This window comes from Hyposmocoma kahamanoa, unplaced genomic scaffold (assembly GCF_003589595.1).
Source record: "Hyposmocoma kahamanoa isolate Upper Pololo Valley unplaced genomic scaffold, ASM358959v1 101, whole genome shotgun sequence".
Classification (NCBI taxonomy): Eukaryota; Metazoa; Arthropoda; class Insecta; order Lepidoptera; family Cosmopterigidae; genus Hyposmocoma; species Hyposmocoma kahamanoa.
This window is the reverse complement of record NW_020653333.1, coordinates 17696-42812: the sequence shown is the minus strand read 5'-3', so window position 1 is coordinate 42812 and position 25117 is coordinate 17696. Positions and strand designations below refer to the sequence as shown.

The window sequence follows — 25117 nt, the reverse complement described above, 5'->3', positions numbered from 1 at the left end:
GTACATCACTATTTCGTCGTTTAGTGTAAACAAAGTGGCAAATAACGTGTTGCACTTTGTTGGATATTATTATTCGCAAGTGTTAACTTACACGCCTCAAAAAACTTCAAATACAGATAGCAAAAATAATGTAAGCGCCAAAAAAGGCCTAACATCCACTGTATTTTAAAAATGTTTGCTGTTACACAATCTGTTACGAAATTCGTTATGTTATTATAGAAATACAATTTAGTATCACATTCATATGTAAAAATATTTAAAAAACTCTGTCTTGTAAAATTTGTCTTTTGTCACTTACGCTGCTGGCGGTAATGGCTCGATTTATTCCGAACTGCAAATCAATAATTCAAATCGGAACATAAAAATCTAGTAGACCCTTTCAGGGCTGGACTGCATAACGGTAGACGCGAACAAGCAAAACCATAAACTCACTCGCGCTATCCCCTAACCATGCAACTTGTAACTCAGTCTGATATTCTGAATGACATTAAAAAAACTACACACTTCCGAAACACATTCTGAGCTTCAGCATTAACAACATATCGTCTGCTTAAAGGTAAAACTACATAAGGACATTTTCCATAAAAAATCTCCATATTATGTACCTGTTGTAAAAAACTCACAATCTTTCTGCAGATAAAACTCTTACCGAGTTTATAGCTATTGAGTTTCACCTGCAGAAAGATAGGATTTTCTTACCATAGCTGTATAAATTAAAGATATTTTGTGGAAAATGTCACTCATGTGGTTTTACCTTTAAATAGACGATATGGACTTCGGAAATTTATAAGATATGACAATTAAAACTTGCGTTTCAAGTTACAGGACTAGGTGCCAAAATAGGTAGGCCAAAATTACATTAGAACGTTTTCAATACCTAATTTGTACAATATGAAAGACTGTAATTGCAATGTCCATAAGTAAGCAGGTAGCAGAGTTCCTTGTGGTAGAGTTCGTCTAGGGAAGTACAACCGCCGTACATATTTCTGTCGCTAAGCAGTAATATGATATTGCTGCGTTGCGGTTTTGAAGTAAAGTTATAGGTGACTAGTTATAGGATATTTAAAGCTCTGAGTAACAAGCACTGCAACTGTTCGTCCCGTCACGTAATAATTATTAAAAAATCCATTCACCCTATAATAAGAACCAAGATATTTTTGTATTCTATGGATATTTTGTTGATTTTTTTTTTTTCATTTCAAGTATAAATAACGGCACGATTCCCTTTATACTCATTATTTAAATTGAACTCTATATCAAAATCTAAAGTATAAAGCTCGACGTGGTGTTCGCGATACATTAAGGAGCTCTAAAACGCAAACCCACTACTTACGGAGCTAATTGAATGTACATTTTGTATCTTCTAAAATAAACGAAAATCTTTAAGATTCGTAATAATTCCGGCCTACCCATACATATACTGTAACTCACAGTGTTTCAGCATATCTGCACACTATAGACGTTAAGATATTGGAATAGAACATTGCGGTATTGCTCTTCCAGCGCCTCCAGTCGAGGGGGTAGCAATCCCGGGGTAGATCTCGCCATATTGCCTAGACTCTCCGCTAGGTAGCGTTTGGGGTCTTCGATACCTTGTAACAAAAAGGAATTCTATTCAATAGTAACTAAAACGAGACTCACGACATACTAACTATAACGGATAACTCACGCCGCGGAATCTCATGTTTAAGGACCACGGACTGTTTCGAAACATGTCCAGCAAAAATTGGACTTAAATACGCGAGTTGTGTGTTACTTTGTTAAGGATACCTGAATTTAATTTTTTTAATAATAATTATAAATAAATTATAATATTATAAATTGTAAATTCTCTCACAGGCAAAGTCACAAAGAAATCTTCCTTCGATCGGCAGATCTGCCGCCGCCGCTGTTAGTTGAAATTGAATTGAATGTGACATATTTAAAAAAATATATTTATAGTATAATAGTTCCTTTAGTTATAATGTCCTGTATTTAGGTCTGCAGGAAGAAATTTCTATTAGAAATAAGCAGAACCTTTTGTTTTAATTTCTTTGTATTCATTGTGACTTGCTGTATTTTTCCTGTACAATGTACTATTAAATTAAAAAAATATATATGTTGTTGTATACTGCCGTGATTAGTAACAACTTGCCGATCTGTCACTATTTTTATTTTTTCCTATGTGGACAACAGTTTATCACAAATCAACTCTTATACTTCCATCCATCGAGTATATAACCAGATATAGAGATTTGAAACAATTCGTGTCAGTGTCGTCAATTGCTTCAATTCAATTCGATCAGTTAACTTGAGCTTTGCTATAATAAACGAAAATTGCAAAATTACATATATAATTACCGACGAAATATGATTCAGTTTGTTTTGTAATTAGATGTGTTGCTGTTTTTCCCCACACCATTAAATGGAACAGCACGCTAGAGATATTATCTTTCTTACAATAACTACAGAATATTTTTGGATTATACGGAGACATACACACAGGTCAGTTGTGGGCGCTGTCTATATTTCAGTGCAAACGAGAATTGATATTTATAAGTGATGTATCACTGATGAGTTACCAGGAATGTATGGCCTTTATTTCGTGTCTATTTCTGGTTGTATACTCGATACTTCCATCTTATACATCCATCTCTGCCGCCGTTAGTTCAAACGGCGGCAGAGATGGATGTAAAGGGCCCGAAACGTTAGTTTGTTTGAAAAAAAAAATTTGTACTCGATTTATATCCGATAAAACAGTTTAATTTTCAATTAGAAAATGGTACTTCGGTGATACTTACTGGCAAGGGGGTCGTTGGAAATGCCCTTGGCGCAGGTGAGGTGGGAATACTGTGCTTGGTACCCTGGAGTATCGTCCACTTCTATGAAATGATCGTCAGGAAGAGACGTCTCGTCAATCGGCAGTTCGAACAGCGAGATTAGCGCCTGCAAATTGTTCATAATCAAACCTCCGCTTCAGCGTCTGGTACGGTATGCTAGAAGACGTCGGTTCGAATCCGGCCGGATCGAAGGAATTTTTTCTGAGTGTTCGATCTTTGTATTAATTATAACAAACTAGGGGAGTAATTTCACATAAAAATAATTGAATACCAATTCAATAAAAATTTAAATACAATCAATAGCGACATCGCTAGCCGAGGCTGGTAGCAGTAAAGGTATCTTACAGGGCGACGAAATTTCCATAGATTACACTACAAATATATTTCTTTGTGTATTTTTGAGTTACGTTAATATAAAAAATACGTGTTTTCAATTATCTTTTGTAGTGGTAGGCGTTGAAATTGAAAGTGGTAGGAGTTTTTATCTTGCCTAATTGGGCGATGAGCTAAAAAGTTTGGGAGCCTATGGAATAGCATTATGAGGAGGTGCGTGTACCTGCATGAGCCTGGGCCAGAGAGGCGCAAGGTTCCCTTGACGGAAGTGCGAGCAATCGCACAGCAGCTTGACGCAACCCAGTGCCGCCGCCTTCCGTTCCAGAGTTCCGCTCACCTTCTGCAGGTCGGGGATCAACACGCGCTCGCAGTACATCGCGAACATGCTGCCAAAGAACATTTTATTTATTTCCTTACGCTCAACTGCATAACGTCTATTGATATGAATGCTTAATTTAGTGACATAAGTATCCTACAAGGAATGAAAGTATTTGATTTAAAACTAAATAGCTGTTACGTGGGCCGGCAAAATGGAGTAAAGTAGTCACCACTTGGTACCCACATGATGGAAAACGTAATAGAGGGTGTCAACGTAAATCACGGGTGACCATGTGACCCGTAAGAGCGTTTGAGCTCCACATCCGATTCCAGGAAATGACGATCCGTAATATCACAGGGGTCATGGTCTCTATATTCTAGCCAAATTCGATGTAGAATAAATGTCAACAAACAAAAACATACTATTTTTAGGGTTTTCATCTCAGACTCTTTCACAGTTACCACAATGTCATATTTTCCCCTGGAATTCAACTAGGTTATGAATAATACTAAATCTTGAAGACTTGAATAATGAATATTATTAAGCATTCTACATCGAATTTGGCTGGAATATAGGTGTAAAGCGAAAACCTAAGAACTTGATATAAAGTGTTTAGTGCCAAGAAACTAGCCAATGAGGTGCTATTAACACATTATTTATCTTGATAATGATGATCTTCAAAAAATAATTATAATAACACACTCAACACAGCCCCGCACTAGGGAAACCCTGAGTCGCGGGTGCCATTGACACACACATAGACAACCACAAATTACACCCAAACTCACGAGATAAACAAATATAGGCCATACAAATATTCCTCCCGGCCCGGGAATCGAACCTGGGACCTCTGCGTGGCAGTCCGTATTGGTAACCCACCACGGAGACAGTTAAAATGCAGTTAAAATAAAATGTATTTTTAGCGAAATACACGAAACACATTGTTAATAAAAACATTTAGAGCTGTGTCAAATCGAAGCTGCCATTACTAAACTGTACGTACTTGCGTGTGTGTATGAACGAATGGGCGCGTGCGCGAGTGTTCGTGTGCGTGTGAAAATATGTGCGCGTATGTCCTCATATGTCAGCGTATGTGCGTGCGTGTTCTCGTATGTGAGTAAATATGTATGTGTGGTCGTGTATAAGCGTAATTGCGCGTTTGTGCTCTTGTGTAAGTGTATGCCCGAATGCGCGCGCGATAGTAAGCGTACATGTTTGATAATTATTCGTGTGATCTTAACCATTGGGTTTTGATAAAATATCAGCGAGGGTTATGGACTTCAGTCCTCTGTAACTTAGTCATAGATCGCTTAAATTATTTTTTTTTAAATAATTTGTATCGTTTTCTTGACAAATAAAGTAATGTTGATTTATTGATGAAATTAAACATAACAAAGTCCAATGTAAGTACTAACTTGGCCTGTACGGAGTCGACGAGCTCGACGAGTGAGTCAGCGCCGAAGTGCGCCGCGTAGAAGCCGAGGAACGCGATCAGCCCGCGCACGTACTTGGTCGTCTTAGACGACGACAAGCGTTGAAACAGCAGCGTTATTATTTGCTTTGTATACGGAGACATCACTGACCTGTCAAGTTTACCAATATCCAAGTTGCAAAAACAGAATTATCACTTTAATGTTAAAAAAAAAGTGTTTTTGTAGATTTTTTTATTTATTCAATATCACGATGTTTTACTATCATGATATTAAATTTCATTTTGTGAAATTGCTCCACTAGTTTGTTATAATTATTATAACAAAGATCAAACACTAAGCAAAATTCATTCGATCCGGCTGGATTCTAACCAGCACTCTCAGGCAATCCGTGCCAGATTTTCTGCCAATTAAGCCACGGAACGAACCAGCAGAGCTTACGAATTTTTCCACGTGCTTGTTGCAGATCTTTATTTTTGGTTTTTAACTATTTTTTTGCCGTAGCGCCATCTGTGAGAATTTTTATTTAGTTTTTATTCAATGTCAGAAAGTTTTACCACTATGATATTCAATTATTTTTTGTGAAATTACTCCACTAGTTTGTTATAATTATTAATAGGAAGATCGAACACTTAGAAACAATTCCTCCGATCCGGCCGGACTCAAACCGACGTCTACTAGCAAACTGTGTCAGGCAACTAAGCCACGGAATGAACCAGCGGACCTCACGAATTTTTCTGTGCTTGTAATCGGATCTTTTTATTTGGTTTTGACTTTTTAGCCTTTTTCTAGAAATTTATTTCTAAAAAATAAACTTATTTAGATATTTATTTCTTCACTCAGAGAGGTACCTTTACAGCTACCATCACTGACTAGAGATATCGATACAATTCTTGGCTCTTGTGAAAAGGGGTACAAGTAAAAAAGCCAACTTTGCAAGGAAACGCAAACACTTAATACCATATTAAGCTTTAACTGTTTTTCGAATCTCCTTGCAAAGTTGGCTTTTTTTACTTGTACCCCTTTTCACTAGAGCCACAGAATTGTAATTCGAACTCGAAAATTCATTCGATTCGGTTGGATTTGAATTCTACTACTGAAAAATCTAAACCAATATTATAAATGGAAAGTAACTGTCCGTTACGTTTTCACGCCTAAACCTCTGAACGAATTTTGGTAGAGATATATGGAACCTAATATAGGAGAACACATAGACTGCTTTTTGTAACACATATAAATCTTAAAAGGGATGATAGTTTGTATGGAGAACCAATAAAACTATAAAAATGAATATAGTACAGTAGGATATACGAAGTACTTCCTCTACGTAGACTAAGTCGCGGCCACCAGCTAGTATACTGTATGTAGGGACACATTTAACATTATAAGCATTTTCAGGCTTTGTATTGGTATGCGCTTCGCACACTACCAGTTGTTCCCTCATCGTCATCTGCATAACTCGTGTATAATAAATAACTTTTTCATTAAAAAAAAGACCTCAAATGTTCATAGAATAACATCTATTTGCAAAGTTTTATTGAAATTGGTTACCGGATAGTGCGCGAAACTGGATTCATCCCCTAGTTTGCCACCTTAGAGGTGGAATATTTTCTACAAATTTAAATGGAACCAATACTAAGGCACCCTCTCTCTAATAAAAAGGAATCATCAAAATCGGTTCACACATGCCGTTATCGCATAACATTACATACATAAAACAAACAGTCGCATTAAGCACCTCCTCCTTGTTTTTGAAGTCGGTTAAAAATGTAATTAATGGAGTCATAATAATTAACGGTTTCCACGTGGAATATTATAGTGTTATTAATTCCCCAACAACAAGACCATATTTATACCCTAAATGTATACCGTGAAACATCATTTACCCGAGAAGATTGAAAAGTGTGCTAACAAAAATACGTAAATGTATATGTCACACGCCTCATGGAAGAATGGCTAAATTGAAGTTACGTCGAAAATGTTCATTGCTCCATTGGATACAGAAAAATATAACGCACATCCTCTCCAATTCTTGCAACTCTATCGATTATGTCGACAGAATTAAAAAATTGGGGAGGATGTAGGTTATATTTTTCTGTATCCATTGGAGTAATAAACATTTATAGTTTGATTACAATAAATATAAAGTAAAAAATTAAAATAGATTGTACTCACTCTCCGAATTTGTAGAGCATGGTCTGTATGAGGTAAAATCCTTCATGATCATTCGTTTTGGAGGCAATCAATTTTTGGAACACACCCAACATTGCATTCTGTAACCAAATCAGAAAATGTAACAACATTTTTGCGAAATAATGATATTTGATGTAATTTAATGACAACAATATTATTGAGTTCTTAGGTTTAATTATTAATAAATTAGTAATTTTATAATTGTTGTGTATATTTCATTTTTTATTTTCATTTTTGTTTACCGATCTCAATATAATTTCTTGTATTTTGACATGTAGTGCAATTTATACTGTAATATTACATTTCAGAAATAAATGAACCTGAATCATTGTTGTAAAACCACTGACAATGTATAACGCGTGCATAGAAACCATAATTTGCACGTCAGCATACTTTTTAAGTGACCGAAATAATGAATCCTCGACAAGTTTTCACTTTTCCAGCATAAAGCACAATGTTCAAAATTCTACACATGTAAAGTCTTCTAGCACTCTTAGCCTAACTTTGAAATTACGGCCATAGACCTCTCCATCTCTCAAAGAGGCTACTGACAATCTAGACGAAAAATTCAAAGTTGATCACTACTAATTAAGACATTTTTGTCATTCCGAAGGGGTTCCCACAGTAAAGCATGTTTTATGTCCCCTACCTGAATCGTAGAGTAGAGCGTCGTGTGAAAGGGAAGTATTACCATCTGACCTATTTCTGCTCTAAACAGTAATGTGAGCATTAGTGTGTTACGGATTTGAAGAGTATTGGTGAAATTATATGCCTGCATGGGACTTGTCAATTTATGTCTCAGGGCGACAGGCGCAGTGGTAGTGACCCTTTGTAGAGTTGCACTGCAACTGCCATGGACAGGCGTGTCGCTTACCATCAGGCGTACGACTCGTTCGTTCGTCACTTGGTATTACGATTTTTTTTAAATATAGTAACTAAGTGACGGGACGAACAAGTCCTGCGCCTGATGGTAAGCGACACGCCTGCCCATAAAAGTTGCAGTACCACTCGTACACAGTACACCAGAGCTTTAAATTCTCCAGCACCCGTACCCTTCAAAACCGAAACGCAGTAATGCTCACACTACTGCTATGCAGCAGAAATAGGTAATGTGGCAATACTTCAATGGACGAACTCTTTCACAAAGACCTCGACTGCTACTAAATCTATTCCCTTCAAAAATGGGAATTATATATTTCCTATCACAATTAAAAATTAAAATTAGTATTTTTGAACTACAGCGTAATTTCCTATTCTATAAAGTTATACATACCAATTTGTTAGTCCTAATAATGAGTGCGCTCCTGGAGGCGACAAAAGCGCAGAGCAGCCTAACGAGAGGGCGTACATTGGCGGGGCGCTCCCAGAGTGGGGGCGCCACGAGACAGGGCAGAAGCGCCCCATATGCATCTGAGTCGCCTCCCGCTGCGCCCATAGACGCCATCGCCCCTCGCATTTCCAGAAGCAGCGATAGCATTTGGAATACATACGGCATGAATTCTGCAAACAGACAATAATATGTATATTGTAAGGGGATTATCGACACCGAGTCGTAAAAGAAGGTCAGCAAAAGTTTTTAATAAGAAAAACAAACAAGTCGTATATTTATTAAACGAAGATCGAACACTTAGAAACAATTCACTTCGATCCCGTTGGATTCGAACCAACGTCTTCCAGCAAACCGTGCCAGACGCTATGACAGCTAATTGAGGAGCTTTGGGACAAAAACCGATAAATTAGATTAATTTCAATTCTAATTTTATGTATTCTCATTGAAGGGATTTGTCGCAATGTGTTTGATGTTCAGGTTGGATAACTTATACGTAGAAATTAATAAAAACAACTATTTGGCATTAAAAAAGTAGAACAAATCTCAATGTAACGTATACATTTTTGTTCCGACGCTCCTCAATTGGTATACTAAGCATGGCTAGTTAGTTGGTATAGCGTCTGGCACAGTTTGCTGGGAGACGTTGGTTCGAATCCAACCGGATTGCCGTGCATTTTCCTGTGTTCTTCTTTCATTAATAATTATAATTATTAAATAAATCTTTGTTTAATAATTATAACAAACTCGTGGAGTAATTTCACAAAAACATAATTGAGTATCATAGTGGTGGAACATCCTGACATTCAATTAAAAAATTAATTGTCATACATTTTCAAGTTTTTAAGTAGTCAAGATTTTTAAATACTGGTATGGAAATCAGATCAACTACGTTAGATGGGCGGGAAGGATGTCGGACCCTTATAAGCTCGAATGCGGTGTTAGGCAGGGCGGATTGAGCTCCCCTAGCTTATTTAACGTATACGTCAATGGACTGATCGAGGCCCTCAGCAGCATGCGTATCGGATGCCATATAGATAGAGTGTGCCTAAATAATATTAGTTATGCGGATGATATGGTGCTGCTGAGTGCATCAATCTGCGGTATGCGTAATTTATTAAAAGTGTGTGAGGGGTATGCGATAGACCACGGACTTAAATATAATACACGTAAAAGCCAATACATGGTATTTGGGAACGGGCGTAAGTATAACTCTGAGCTACCTCAAATCAAACTTAATGGTATAGACCTTCAGAGGGTAAATCAATTTAAATATCTAGGGCATATACTTACGCCTGATCTCAATGACAATAAGGACATGGAAAGGGAACGTAGGGCTCTGTCGGTCAGGGCGAATATGATCGCACGCAGATTCGCAAGGTGTTCGGGAGAGGTAAAAGTAACGCTCTTTAGAGCGTACTGTACCTCCTTTTATACCTGTAGTCTGTGGCGAGAGTTTACGAACCGGGCCTACAGGGCCCTACGGACTCAATACAATAACGCGTTCCGGGTGTTGATGGGGCTGCCCCGCTTCTGTAGCGCATCAGGGATGTTCGCCGACGCGCGCGTGGACGGCATGGACGCCACTGTGCGCAAGAGGTGTGCGTCCCTGGTGCGCCGCGTGCGGGCCAGCCCCAACTCCGCTCTCCGTGTCATAGGGGACAGGGATGACTGCCCCTATATTAGGCATTGCTGCGGGTTACATGCTCCCAAGCATGTAATCAGATTTTAATTTAAGTTCAATTTTAATTTTAATTTTATTTCAATATTAATTTTATTTCAATTTTAATTTATTTTCAATTTTAATTTAACTTCAATTTTCATTTAAATTCAATTTTAATTTCATTTTAATTTAAATTCAATTTTAATTTTTTAATTTTAAGTTTTACTAATTTTAGATTAAGTTCACATGTATGTACTAACAAGTGAGTCTATTGTTACTCGAAATAAAAAGTTATTATTATTATTATTATTATTATTTTTTATGAAATAACTGCACTAGTTTGTTACAATTATTAATAGCAGCATATATTATAATTTAGTAGCAGTAGAGCTCCTTGTGAAAGAGTTCGTCCAGGAAAGTACTGCCACGTTACCTATTTCTGCCGCCAAACAATAATGTCATTACTGCGTTCCGGTTTTGACAGGTAAAGGGTGCTGGTGAAATTAAAGGCACTTCGGACTTATCAACTTATGTCTCAGGTTGACGGGCGCAGTGGTACTGCCCTTCAGATCTTTGCGATTTAAAGCTCTGAGTGGCACTGCAACCGTTGTGGGATGGCGTGTAGCTTACCATCAGGCGCACGACTTGTTCTAAAGTCTAAGTTATAAAAATAAAATACAAACAACCCAAAGAAAAACTACTTCGACCCGACAGGGCTTGCACCTGCGTCCACGCTGTACCGGGTCGAGTTATTATATCAATCCATTTATGACACAGTCTTTACCTGTGAGATCAGTAAGATCCATTTTTGTGTAGCACATAATGACGTCACCAGACATAGTAACATGGCAGTAATAAACACTAAGAAATAACGCTTCTGTGGCCTACTTGATGATTTGCAATGATGTCATAACTGCCCTGCTAAGCCGAAAGGCGCTATCTCTGAGTTACGCCTTTTTAGTTTTTTTTATGCCATTCAATAGCTATAAAAATTTCGCATCTAATGGTATAATAGAAATAGCGCTATCTAACTTAAAACATTTAAAAAACCACTAAGAAGTATTTTTAAATACAATACAATTACATAAAATGCAATTTACAAAAAGTCGATTTTCTCAAAACTTACTCCGATTGAGATAGCGCTTTTCGGCTTATCAGGGCAGATAAGTACCTTCAACCTACAGTACAGTACCTTGAACATCATTCTGTAGAATCTCCTGGAAGATTGGGAATAGGGCATCTTCGAATGCCGTGATGGCGTTTGGATTTGATTTCGTCACCAATCTGGGAAAGAAAAATAAAAGTGAAGTCCATTGCACATACCGTTTATTCGTAAAACAATAACAACCTCTCAGGACTATATTACTTGCATCATGAACAACAACTTTTGTTCCATTATTACTACTTGACGGCCTCCGTGGTAGAGTGACTTGCACACCGGTTTTCATGGTGTCGCCATCTCTACGGTCTCCCTTCGATCCTCGAGCGGGTCAATGAAGTATCAACGTATGTGATGTTGTCTAATATAATACTTTATATTTATTACTTCTAAAAAAAGTTAAAATTATTAAAAACCATTTGGAATACTTACGATACAGAAAGCGACAGGGTCTCGAAAAGGTAATGGTTGAAGTGTGGTTTGGATGGATTCTTGGCAACTGCGGCCAACATTTGGGCCAACTTGGGCAGCGCATCGCCTAAGTACGATAGCCCGTCTTCTTGTAGACACGCCAATGTGCGCAGAATGGCTACAGACATATTAATTAAATTATTTTATTATTCACGTTCAAATTATTAATAAATTCAAATAATTAAGAGACATTGTTAAAGAGCACTGGCGAAATTATTGTTAAAATAATTGATTAGCGTCTTCAAACGTCATAATTACAAGTTTGAATAAAATAAATTCATTCGATTTTTCAAGTTATACTAAGGGCCTGAACATAATCTGTCTTTTTTGAAGACCGAGTAAAATGACATTTGTAGGGTTGCCAGTTTTCATAAAATTTTAAATAGTTATGTAGTTGTTGTCGATAGTTTTATCGATAGATTGTGAAAGAAGATAACATTTTGCCAAAAATGGCTGAATTGTGAACGTAACGACGTTGTAATGATTACTAATTGCGTTATTGCCTTCTTTATTCTTATTCTGACAGTTGGCCTACTACATAGTATCAGATAATTTTTTTTTCATATACATTTTAACAAGAATAAGATTTGATTACTTGTATTGAATTGAAATGAAAAAATTTTGAAATATGTCTCCTCTTTGTAGTTTTCACAAACATAGTTCTAAATACAGTGTATTATTGTATAAACTTTCAAAAATTTAAATGAACTTGTGCTCAGTAATTGGATGAATAATGACTTGAGGATTATTCAAAGCAAACAAGTTCGGCTATTTATTCCATAAGCGTGACCAATATTCAGTCGAGAGTTGATAGAAAATTTATCGATTGCAATCACTAGCTGCTCGCCAGCAGGCATCACTTTTACGCAATGAACAGTTCATTTTACTCCGTCGTCAAAAAAGACAGACTATAAGTCCGGAAATAAAATCATATTAAAATGAAACTCAAATAACTAATTATTATGTAACCGGACTGATATCTAGAACTGTCTGTTAACGGTAAGCGGCATCTAACGGCCAAAAAGAGTTTGACAATATCTACGTATAGACAGATTGGTCCACGTTCACGGAATATCAAATGTACTGATTCGACCGATCAGCAATAAGAGATTGACTACTTAATTTATAAAATAAAGTAGATAATTCGTTCTCCAAATATACCACACGAGAAAGAGAAAATTGACAAAAAAGTTCCCGATATCAGAGGTAAATGGAATGTTTCACAAAAAAATATTTGTGCCTGAGTTACCAAGTCATGGTATGTATTAACTCAGTTTTCTTCGTAATGGCTTAATTTCATACCTTTTTACCAAACCATATAAAAAAGCCTTCGGACCTGTTATACCATTGAATTATACCATGAATGGTACAAGTGGTACTAAGCTGTCCCATTTATATCTGTAATGGTATATATAGGTGGCACTAGTTTATATTATGTATCTAATTTGGTCATTGACTTACAAATAAATGGACGACGGGTCTAATACAAAAACCACGAAAAAAATGTCCCAAGTCAACCTATTCGAAATTTAAATTGTTATGTCATCGCAGTATCGCGCTGTCCGTAGAACAAATGAAGACTAAAGCGGAGTGTCGCGCTCTGTATACGATTTTAGCGCCTTACAAGTGCGGACACTTTTTAGCGCGGACCCGACGTCCATATAATTGTAAGTCAATGAATTTGGTTTATCTTTTTGTACAATAACGAAACAATAAAGCACGCGCGGGAGCAGTCGTGTTACGCAACAAAACTCATCTCGATCAATATTGTATTGAGTAAATTAACCAGAGAAGTGCTAAAAAAAAGCAGCGATCGTGTTTCAGCTGCCCAACACGTAGTATTCCCATTTTGTGTTGTATACAATTTATAATAATAGTGTGTTATGGCCCCAGGAGTTAATTACCTTTCATGATGTACTCGTTGTGGTCCTCGATGCAGGCGAAGAGTTTGGCCAATAGCGGTGCAGCGTGCGGTACAAGCGCAGGTCGGGGCAGCATGCCGCCAGCCACCAGCTTCTCCACGCAGCAAGCTGCATATGTGCATACTACGCCTTTGCCCTCGATGTGTTGGACCTGAACGGAGTTACACAAGCTAATATTATTAGTCGAGTTCTTAGGTTTTAGCGACTGTTACACATAGGAAATAATATTATTTCTTATTTCACCTCACTAGCTTGGAAAGGCTTTCTTTCTCAATAGAAATCTGCGCAGAAAAGCGTTTTTGAAATTTGAACTTGACGATGAACTGAGGCGCACCCAATTTTTTCCTTCCAATGAAAAAAAAAATAATTATGACACATAAGAGCGTAGTTGACTACGCGATTTGTCGTACATTATTTATGTAACACAAATCCGTTGATATATTTTATTCTTATTATTGTTGACATTAAATTGACAACGATAACTTACTTTGTTTATTAAAACCGATTTGTTATAGTTCAACTGTTTTTCTTTCATCTACCATTTTTCCCGCTATAGTGAGGTGAAAAGTTGTTTGGGGCCCCGTGTCTTGAAACCCTCGCTACGCTCAGGATTCTAGTTTCTATCTAATCTTAGATTCCTTCGCTTGCTCAGGTCGCAATACAAGCACTCGCGTCAAACAACAACTGCAGCCTTGCATGACAAATAACTATTTTCAGATGTAATTCGCATATAATTGTTTTTTCAAAGAAACCTACGTTCCGAGCCCTTTACCGGTCCCATGGTCACGGATGACTGCCAGTCAGACACAGTGTAATAGTCGCGAAAACATAAGAACTCGACTAATAATACTTACCAATAAAGGCAAGGAATTGATGAGCAGTTCTTTGGGAAGCAGCGAACGGAATGTCATAAGATATTTGATAGCGTCGGCTTTTAAAACTGGCAACTCTGTAACTGTAAAAATAATAAAAAACGTCGATTGTTTACACCGGAAACGATATTCACACAGTACAGAGTACTAGGAAACCGACCTCAAAAGTCATTCATTCCCTAGTTTGCCACCCTTAGAGGTGGAATATTTTCTTCAAATTTAAATGGGATCACATCTGAGGTACCCTCTTTTCAACAAAAAAAGAATCCCCAAAATCGGTTCACAAACGACGCCGGGGTTATCGCGTAACATACATAAAAAAAATACAGTCGAATTGAAAACCTCCTCCTTTTTAAAAAACCGGTTAAAACCATTAATGACTGAAAAACGAAAAAGTTGTGAAAATAGGCAGGTGTGAAAATACTAATTAAATTATTAGGCGTTTATTCCTGTTTTTAAATGTTAGTAGAATGCAACGCGAAAGGTTATAAGAGAATATGGCACTGCAACTGCCATGGACAGACGTGTCGCTTACCACGTATTCCGTCATATGATATAATTAAAATAATAAAAATGTTTATACCATATGTAAAGTACTTACTATTGGGTCTTTGCAGTTCAGGTACGACGTGATTGGCAGCGAACTGGGCGAGATCGACGAGTGGTGAGGCGCGCGTTACGCCGGCGGCCATAGTGCTGCCGCGTGACGCCAGTGACGTCACCAGGTACATAGCCGCGTCCTTGCCGCGCCATGCACTCGCCCCCGCTTCGCTGTACTTCGACAGCATTAGCTAACAAAAAAAATATCGAATAACTATTAAGTAATAACCTATTGAAGTTATCAGCGTAAAAATGGTGTAACCTCATGAAATGCAAAACTTACTTTATATATGTATAATAATAATATATATTTTTTTACATATGATTCAGAGGCCACCACGGCTTGTAATTTAGCTAATGAACACTAACTAACTCGAAAAGGTTACCTGGAAGGAATTGCTACATAGCAATAAGGCTTCTTGTTGCACATTAACTTATTATCTTTATAAGTAAGTTACTGTATTGTATTTTAACTGTAATTTCATGTGCAGTAAAGAATATTTCATTCATTCGAAAATAACCGTAATAACAAATCTGCTCTGATTCGCAATTACCTCGACGTACTGTCCGAAGATATTCATCATTTTGTCCTCGTAGTGCTGTGCCAACGTCTTGACGAGGTCGCAGGCGGCGCGCCTGCGCGTATCAACATCCGAGCCCTCGATGTCTCTGCGCACGTACTCCTCGGGATTGTCCTCGAACAACTCCATGTCGCACTCTGAATTAACACTTAAATTAGTCTCGAGTACCACACGCAAAATAGGCGCTTTGTCGTCGAGTTGCGGATACCAGCCCGTTGCACCAAGTACCAAGTAGTCTCGAGTAATATTAGATTATCATTGTTACACTACCGTCACTGTATAAATTTACGAAAATGTATAACCCTCTCAACTTTCTTTAAAGTTATCTCACAAAGTTCCTGAGACCTGTAAAATATAACATTCCCTTATAGGATGCAGTTCCGAACCGTTCCGTCAGTGGGCCCCGGGCCCTTACGATAAGATCTGAGTTGTCTCGTACATTTGGACCAGACATCAGTTCATCAATGCATTTACTTCTGTATTGTAAAGTCTCTTGCAGCTCTTCTAAACTTCTTTATCAGGCCTTATCTCCTCTATATTTACTCACCCCTAAATTCCATGTTGGGAATGACAACCTTCTCGCAGATGCTGCTCAAAGTGGCTGGGTCTTCGAACAGACTCTTGTAGCTGTTCTTTTCAGCCACTTTCGCGAGGAATGTTAGTGCATTAGCTACCAGCTGAAACATCATTTGACATCTAATTGAATTGTATACGAAAGAAAGTACAGTTATGTGTATTTTTATTTTATTAAAAAAAATTGAATTAATGTTCTCAAACTGTACCACGGGACTTACTCTCAAAGCACGAAATTCGTTGTTAAGGCAGTTTAGCGAAATTTGGCTTATTATTAGGAGACATAACATTAATAGAACTTTTTGTCGAAAATTTTAAAAATACGGTTTACTCGTTATTTCACTTTATAAAAAGCTGAATTTTTGTCTTTTAATTTGTTAAAAGTCACAAATTAAAAAACAAGAATTCAGTATCCTATAAAAATCCTATGGGCTAAATTTGCAACATACTTTGAGAAAAATTCAAGGTAAGGTATTTTTGCCTAGAAATAGAGACCATTGAGGAAGAAATAACGCATACAATAACTGTATGCAGGATAGAAATGTTAACCATAAAAATCGCCTGGGATTACCTTCATGAAAAACAGCTTATAGTCACCGGATTAGAAGGGAAATGATGAGAAAGGTAGTGTACCTACCGAGTCATATCGAATCTGGGGCCCTGTCGACAAGAGCACGGTCCAAACAGCTGTGACGAATCCAGGAGCGTGTGGCCCGAATTCCTCCTCATACTTAAGAGCATACAACGCCGCGCACTCGCATACCTCCGTACGCAGTTGCTCCATTACTCCTGGTGTTTCTTCGTCATCCTGTAAAATGGACAACAGGCTAGTTAATCAATTATAAATGATTAACACTATAGTAGCAAATTCCCTGATAATATAGTAAGTGGGCAGGTACAAAAAGTGAGGAATGTACGTCTGTTTCTGCTGTACGGCTCTAGTGCCATTACAATGTTATTTTAGATGAAATATTTATTATTAAGAGTTACCGCTAAAGGCGCTTAGGTAAGTATAAACATAATTGGACATTGGGATTTTAATTCACAATTCTATTGTTCGGCAACCAATATTGTTCGCGACGTAACCCGCTGTGAAGTCAAGTATCTAGTGCATATGCAGTGTCTAAAGTGAAATGCAAAAAGCAAAAGACTCTCATAGAATAAGAGTGTATCAAATCGTGCTATCTCACTTAGTATTAACTTTATCGATGAAACAAGCAAGAAAGCTATTGTCCTCTCTTTCTTTTATAATTTGGTGTATAAGACTATATATTAAACGACCAATCAGAGTTCACAAAATGTAAACAAATATCACGTGATCGAAAGTTTCAGAATAATTAGAAAGGGATAATCAAATTATTAGAAAGGGAGGGCAATATTAAGAAATCGAGAATTAGATAATTTTTATTTTCGATGTTATTTTATGTTTTTCGTCAATAACTTTATTAATAATAGATATATTAAAATAGAAATTACTATTATTAATGTAGAAACTAAATACCTAAAGAACTACAGTATTTGTTAAGTGAAATTGTCAAAGACTTAACTATAATCTCTGGAAAACCTTTAAAAAAAACTGCGAAATTTTGTGTTTTTGTTACAGTTAATCTAAGATTATGAGAGTTATAGTTATTAAAGTTACTAGGTAATGTGGAGGTCACTAATAGGCACAATTAGCCAAACTTTCAGTTCAAAAAGTGTAAAAATAAGAAAGTTATGGAAAAAGAAACGATAGTACAAAATCGTAACCCTTTTTATGTAATTTTCGAGGTATTGGGATAAATAAATAAGATTTGGTATAAAAAGAGTCCAAACAGAGCGTCCGTACTGAGTATTGAGCACCGGAAAGTGACTAGAAGAAAAAAGAAGAAAATGTAAATCAGTGAAGTGTAAATAAAAGTGACTTTAGTGACTTAGTATAGAGAAGTTAGTAAATTAGTGCCATTTTAGATTAGGATGACGAAAGTTGATTTACTGAAATTCTATGTGAATTATGACTGTACTGCAACTGTGTTCAAGAATAATAGTGATTTATTTCTGATTATCGAATTTTAATAGTACCACCGGTAAGGGTAACTCGTGGATACCGGCACCTATAGACGCTAGGGGCCGGATTCGGAAGCGTTCCGCGTCTTATACACGCGAGTGGGTCGTTTTCAGATAACCTCCAAAAATGTGTTACTTTAGGCCAAACATTTACTTGAAATATAACAATTAGATGGTGACAGTGGTGGTGATAATGACGGTGATAATTGTAGTGATGATGACGATGATTGTGATGATGATGTGAATGGTAATGATGCTGATGATAATGGTGATCATGATGATGATATATTATATATATGTACAACAAAGTTTATATGACATTAACAAAATACTTATTTGGATTTATTTATTAATTACATATAGATATATAGATAGATGGTCTTACACGGATGAGAAGGATTTTGATACAAGAAGTTATATTAAAATATTTGTTACATGAAAAATGTTGTTTAATGTTCTTTTGTCAACAATGAAATGTGTGTTGTATTAATAATTTCTTATTACTGTGACATCTTTCTCATTTATGTTTATGAGAAAATCATTCGTGTTACTGCAATCTCATTTGTGTGACCTAAAATATCGTTTTTTGTTGTATTTAACTTAAGTATTTCTGTGATTTTATAATTATTGATATTTCTTGAACTTATTTGTACGTTTAAGACCTTAAAACCAAAAGAAAAATGGGTTTTACAAAAATCATTCAAAAAGTGCCAATGAAATTCGGAAAGCAAAATTCACCCGAGTACGGGCGAACAGTCCTGCGTGTAGGCACGGTCTGGTAAAAGCGGCATAGTAGCACGTATTCGTGTCGGAGTCACAGATATTTTCGCGCTATCCACTGTCGTGCACAAATATAATAATAGTTATAGTTTTAAAAAATATAATCAATATTTTTAAGCAGTATTTAGAATTTTTAATGACTACAAAGAGGCCGGCTACTCAGCACACTGTATAGTGTTATTATGAAGTGTGTTGTTATTAAATTTATTGAATATCTATATAATATAATGATATTCAACTATTTCTTGGGGAAATTACTCCATGAGCTTGTAAAAATTATTAGCTGGTTCGAATTCTGCAGGATAGAAAGCATTTTTCTTAGTGTTCGATACATTAATAATTAAAATGGACTTTGTTCGTACACAAAGCAAATCGACTGTGAACTGGCACTTGGTACTATATCAATTTTCCTTAGCCTAGCAAGAAATTCCATTGTTTTTAAAAACATGTGCAATAAAAATATTTAAAAACCACGTATTTTTATTCAATAAACCAGATGCTATATAAATGACGCAAACAAGTTTTTTGTTCATTCTGTAAAGTTGTCAAAATTGAGATAGTACTCGGTTGCCAGTTCACAGTCGAAATGCTAACTGCTAAGAAATTTTAAGGCAATTTGATAGAACGATAAAGGATATTTATCCATCATATTGGTAACGAGAAGAAATGAGTATAAACAACCAACAGACCATTGTTATTTTTACTAACCAGAGTTGTCTTACAAAACATGTCTTCTCATCTTCAATTTCATAGACAATGGAACACATCAAAGGTCAGAAAGGTATCTATATAATCAACTCACATTAGACTCCAAACAAGGCACTTTAACTTGTAGCAGGTTGAGCAAATTGGGCATCCATATTGGCATGTTGTCCTCAAAGTACTCGGGCAAGTCTTGGAAGTTGAGTGAATAGAAAACTTTGCAGATTAGTACAAGTGATCCGTAAATCACTTTTAATGCTTGCGGATTGTCTGCATGCGTATTGCGGAGCTCTAGGGTTGCCTGAAAACAAATAATTTATAAACAAAGTGAGAGATAGAGGCCAGGTAATCACTACAGTTATCTGGTCCTAACCAGGGTATTCCAGTATACTATTTTGTATATTTTTTCTTCACGGGAAATTATTTTAGGTGAACTAAGTCTCATTAATGACAATGTCCAGACTGATTAAACAGATGACAATACCAAAATTCCTGTAGCATCCATTAGAAAACTATTTTCTCTGAATTAAATAAATTTATTTATGCTGGTATTTGTGAGCGGGATAGTCTGGAGTTCAGAGATATCAAAGAGTTTATCTTATTCGCTATTTATTGGGGTCAGCACTCCTAAGCCCATATTCAACTTCAATTTTTGTATCTATGGCTCCGTCGTTTTGCGCGACGATTTTGCCAACGTCAGGGGTGAAAGACTAATTTATTAAGGAGTGCGGTGGTGAGATAAATTGCCGGTTATCAAAATACGTAAGTGATTATTATGCAACTTGACGGTTATAATTTTTTTTTAATACAGTAGAAAAAAATAATTTGAATGCTCATGTTATTTTCTTTCTTTTGGAAACATTTTATGAAGTTATATTTATAAGCCCATATTATTAAATCTCAAAATTATGTACGTATCAGCTGTCACTCAGATCTCAAAGTGCATCTTGGGCTCTCTTAGACTATAATCATCCGGATCTTGGACGATACAATCTCAACCTCAAAGAGTTAAATAGAGTTTAAACAACTCTCAAATCATGCGTAATCACTGATGTACACTTAACAAGACTTAATCAATTTTAGATAAAAAAGACACCTGACAAAGTATGAGCTCAATATTGAGTCTGTATTTGAGATGGATTTGCAAATACGGGTCTTACTGTCATTTTCGAATGTAAAGAAAAATTAATTGTACTCACTACAAAGAGATCTGTCAGTGGTTTAGCAAAGTTGTCGAGCACGTGTTTTATTTCTTCCCAGAGCTTCTGCGATTTAAATTCGTATCGGTAGCGCTTGAAGAGCGAGTGTGCCGTGCGCAGGATGCCGTTGATCACGTGAAAATCACCTGAAAACGGAAACCATTAGAACTTCTGATTGTTGGTACTTTAAAAGATATTTACTGTTAATAAACTCATAGTTTAGTGTACTGCTTTTGTATTTCTTTTTTTATAATTTTTAGCATTCCAGCATCGGATACTGCCATAATAATAGTTAGCAATATCTACAAAATGTAGTCAGCAGCTTGTAAGATTTTAGTGGCTGTCACTGATGGTCTAAACTTTGGTAAAAAAGAAATAAATAAACACCTGTAGCAAATTTCTCAACCATCTCTGGTATGAGACTGGGCCATTTCTCAGGAAAGTCACTCTTGCCAATTATGGAAACAGCATCACTGAACTGCCGCTGAATGGCTTCAGGAGACTTCAGCATTAAAGACACTATCAGAGTCTTAATTGCTGCTCGATCTTGAGGGTGGATTCTATCTGTGCTGTCTTCCTCCTACAAAATGAATGCAACTTAAATACATTGCAGCAACATTGATGTTTATCAAATGTTCATGCAGTCTTTTAATTTGTCAAATAGATATTACTTAAGTGCTACACTCTTGTCAGTCCCCAACTATTTCCGTTCAACACCCTGTATTTGAGTATCTGATAAGAGACAGTCATCTTCTTTCCTTATTTCATCTTAAAATTCGTCTTAGGGGGTACCCACACTAAGAAAAGTTGCCAGGTCTTTGCAAGAATTCGTGTCGTTCCTACACACGAACTGTGAAATGCTGCCTCGGCACCAGACAAGAAAAAACCTCGCCTACAACAGACACGACAAGTTCTTGTCGTGAACAAGACCATTCTAATCTTTTCTGTAGCAGACACATCAAATTTCTTAGCGACACTCGCCCTAAGTCTTCCTCTGTATCTCCTACCTCCTATAATGCTTCTGACAAAACTGTTGTGTTGTTTATGTGCAAACATCTTTTGAATGACATATAGACAGAATATTTTTGTATTGTCTGTACCTATTTCCATGCCCTTAAAAATAACACAATATCATAACACTATCTGTTTCCAGTCTGTTTATGTAATGACAGCAGCACATCAAGCTACACATTGACAGATTTTGTACTGTTGCAGTAGAGGTGATCAAACAAAAGTGTAAAGCTTGATGTGCTTTTCAATCAACATACCACTGGCCAGTTTCTCTTAATGTAGTTCTTGAAGGCAATGGCCGCTGCAATCCTGATAGTAATATCCACTCCATCCTTGTCTATAAGATGCAGTAATAGAATTGGATAGTTCTGGTTTACTTCCACTCCTTCTAGAAACTTTTCAGCTGGAATGCAAACAGTTTTTATAAAAAAATTTAATTGTAAAAATAAAACAAAAAAGTTTTGTAATAAAAAGTTTAAAAAAATTTTATCCGTAAGTACAGGTTTCATTCTGTCCTGTTTAATACAATGTGACCTATAGCTCGCTTACATGATATAAAAGTCAATGTTTCAACTAATAGTACACTCTGCCGCTATGCCAAATATTCCTCATTAATGCACATAATTGGCACAAAGAAACAAAAAAAGTAAATTCATTTCCAGGTTTATACTTTCAATTTATGATATCAATGAAGAAAATAATTGTTTATGTCACTCCAGTCTGATCAACTCTCAAATAACTTTGTTTATTTTGATATGGAAATAATAAGTATGTGGTTGAATTTGTTAGCGTTCATTAAGTCATTGCCTATACTACATAATAGGCAGGTAGTCTTCATTTGATAAAATACTTATTTTTTGTAAGTACATATTATATCTTAAACAAATAACTTGGTTAACATTTATTTGATCTTTTAGATTTATTTAAAATTGTCTATCATCAAACTTGATAATAGATATTATGCACGTTCAGCATTATTATTCTAATTTACTGTCTTTTCGTATTCGTAATTTTTCTATTGTGTTTAGGTATTCGGCCGAATAGTTATTTAATTCAATAAACTTTAAAAAATCGGTATTCGGTCGAATTTGCTGAATACCCAATATTCGATGCAATTTTTAAAAAGTTCGTTTCTCTAACATTATTATTTACATTTTAAGGTTATCAATTAAATTTACAAACTAATCATTTGATGGTGTTATAAATGTAGAAATTTCGCCTTTTTTTTGTAGTATGTAACCGTAATGTGACAAATGATATAATAAATGTGAAGAAAACCATTAAGCTTAGCATTTTTTCCACTTACCGGGTCTTCTTATATTCGGGTCTGGATTTAACGTTTGCTGTAAGTAGCTAGCAAGCCTAGCAAGATTATCGTCGGTCACCTCCATTTGCACTTAAAAACAAGAAAAGAGATTTGTTGTATAAAAGAGCAGACGCAGATTCCCTATTTCACGATGTTCCGCAACGTTTCTGTTCAGTTGCTTTGTTGAACTGTCAAAAATGTCAAAGTTGAAGTTCCAGTTTAACTTTTAATTTGTGCTGTCAAAATTGTTTTTTTTTTATCACATGTCATCTTCACATCTCAATTCCTTAGTATAAGCTAAATTTACGTTACTATTGGCCCATTCATTAGAGTGCATGTCGGTCATGCTAAAAAAACAAAATGTTCCTAACCTAGCAACGATCGAGTTCAAGATGAATATTAAAAAAAATATATGGATTGAATTACAGTGATTAACTGCAGGCTCAAACGGCCCATACACTACTTGCATGGCAGTCCGCCGCGCATGCAGGATACTGCTTACACACTATCCTGCGTAAGGCATAAGAATGCGCAGGAGCAGAACGGATTGCAGGATTGCAGGGTGGCTTGCACGTTGCGGCTACATTCATAACCCTGCATTACGCGGTGGACGGCAAGGCCGACTGCAATGCAGGATAATGAATTCCCCCTTTTAAATACCTTTCATCTAAGGACACTAAACCGGTAACATAAAGGTACAACTTTATCTCCCTTCATTCATTTCCGCCGCGACGTTTTTTTTTTGTGGTTTAGGGCGTGCATTAAATCAATGAAAATAAAAGGTAACACTGATTTTTTAACCGACTTCAAAAAAAGACGGAGGTTCTCAATTCGACCGTATTGTTTTTTTGTATGTATGTGTGTTTCGTATGTTACGTGATAACTCGATAGTTTGTGAACCGATTTGAATAATTATTTTTTTGTTGGAAAGAGGGTACTTCAGTAGTGATTCCATTTAATCTTGAAGAAAATATTTCACCTTTAAGGGTGGCTGTTCGTTCACGCATGAAGATTAATTTTTATAAATAGCGCCTAAATTTTATAAGGACCCATTATATTAATGATTGATTTTGCTATGCTTCAAATGAAGGCGTTTTTCTCTCAGTATGTTTTAAGCAGTGAGCACCGATTTTGATTATCTCCTGTGTTAAGCCCGGCGTAGTGGCGAACTGTGGGATGAATCCGGTTTTGTGCACTCCTCGGAAACCAATTTCAATAAAACTTGGCATATCGATGTAATTCCACGAACTTTTGAGGTTGGTTTTTTAGTACTCTGTACTGGCAATATGGTACATAGGTATTTTTGTTACAATATGAAATAGCAAAAAAACATACCATTTTGTGTTTGTTGTGTTTACTGTTCTCCTTGTGAGTATAGTGTTCTGTGTTAGTGTTTGTCTGTTGTTTTTTCAAATGATCACGAAGTCTGTCACGAAATTAATCAATCTCTCGATCAAATTCTGGGTCATAGGCCATAAAAGCGCGTCTCTCAACAGAGTTTTAATTATTCCGATCGAAAATAAACATATGTTGTGATGTATATATGAAACCTCGAATCGATATTCCGAAATGGAATTTCGAAACAGAATTCCGACTATATGTGGCCGGCGTAATATGAATTACAAACAGTAATTTGTGTCACCTTACCTCATGTTCATGATGCTCATGTTCATGAGCTTACCATAATAAAGGTAAGCTCATGAACAGGAGTCACCAACGCTCTCTCCATTTTGCTACCTTGGTTTTCGGCATAGTTAAAAATAAAAGTCCTCCGTACCTGTACAATAAATTACAGTTTACACAACTCAATG

General features: G+C 36.3%; 1 protein-coding gene across 2 annotated transcripts; it reads right to left on the bottom strand.

Moving 5' to 3' along the window:
- Nucleotides 1-697: 697 nt before the first annotated feature.
- On the bottom strand, nt 698-23391 carry LOC113230541 (exportin-2). 2 transcript variants are annotated; one of them, XM_026464534.1, is made up of 19 exons: nt 23307-23391; nt 22258-22403; nt 21377-21569; nt 20990-21135; nt 19891-20091; nt 16900-17070; nt 16237-16366; nt 15663-15826; nt 15110-15299; nt 14491-14591; nt 13619-13787; nt 11676-11832; nt 11277-11368; nt 8368-8594; nt 7077-7174; nt 4887-5054; nt 3376-3538; nt 2781-2925; nt 698-1592 (listed from the first exon to the last, which is right to left on the bottom strand). In XM_026464534.1, exons 1-19 carry the CDS (start codon nt 23389-23391, stop codon nt 1438-1440), a joined length of 2901 nt encoding a protein of 966 aa, XP_026320319.1. In that variant the 3' UTR covers nt 698-1437. The 2 variants fall into 2 exon arrangements, with proteins under 2 accessions (XP_026320319.1, XP_026320326.1); XM_026464541.1 differs by having other exon boundaries at nt 15110-15168; nt 15670-15826.
- Nucleotides 23392-25117: the final 1726 nt, after the last annotated feature.

Bases quoted from the DNA above. Each gene is read 5' to 3' on its own strand.
- LOC113230541 (XM_026464534.1), bottom strand. From the start codon at position 23,391: ATGGAGGTGACCGACGATAATCTTGCTAGGCTTGCTAGCTACTTACAG. The intron at 15,827-16,236 runs GTGAGTAAATAT...GTGTTAATTCAG, and splicing joins TCCCAACATGGAATTTAGGG to AGTGCGACATGGAGTTGTTC. The intron at 3,539-4,886 runs GTTAGTACTTAC...GTTCTTTGGCAG, and splicing joins GTCGACTCCGTACAGGCCAA to CATGTTCGCGATGTACTGCG.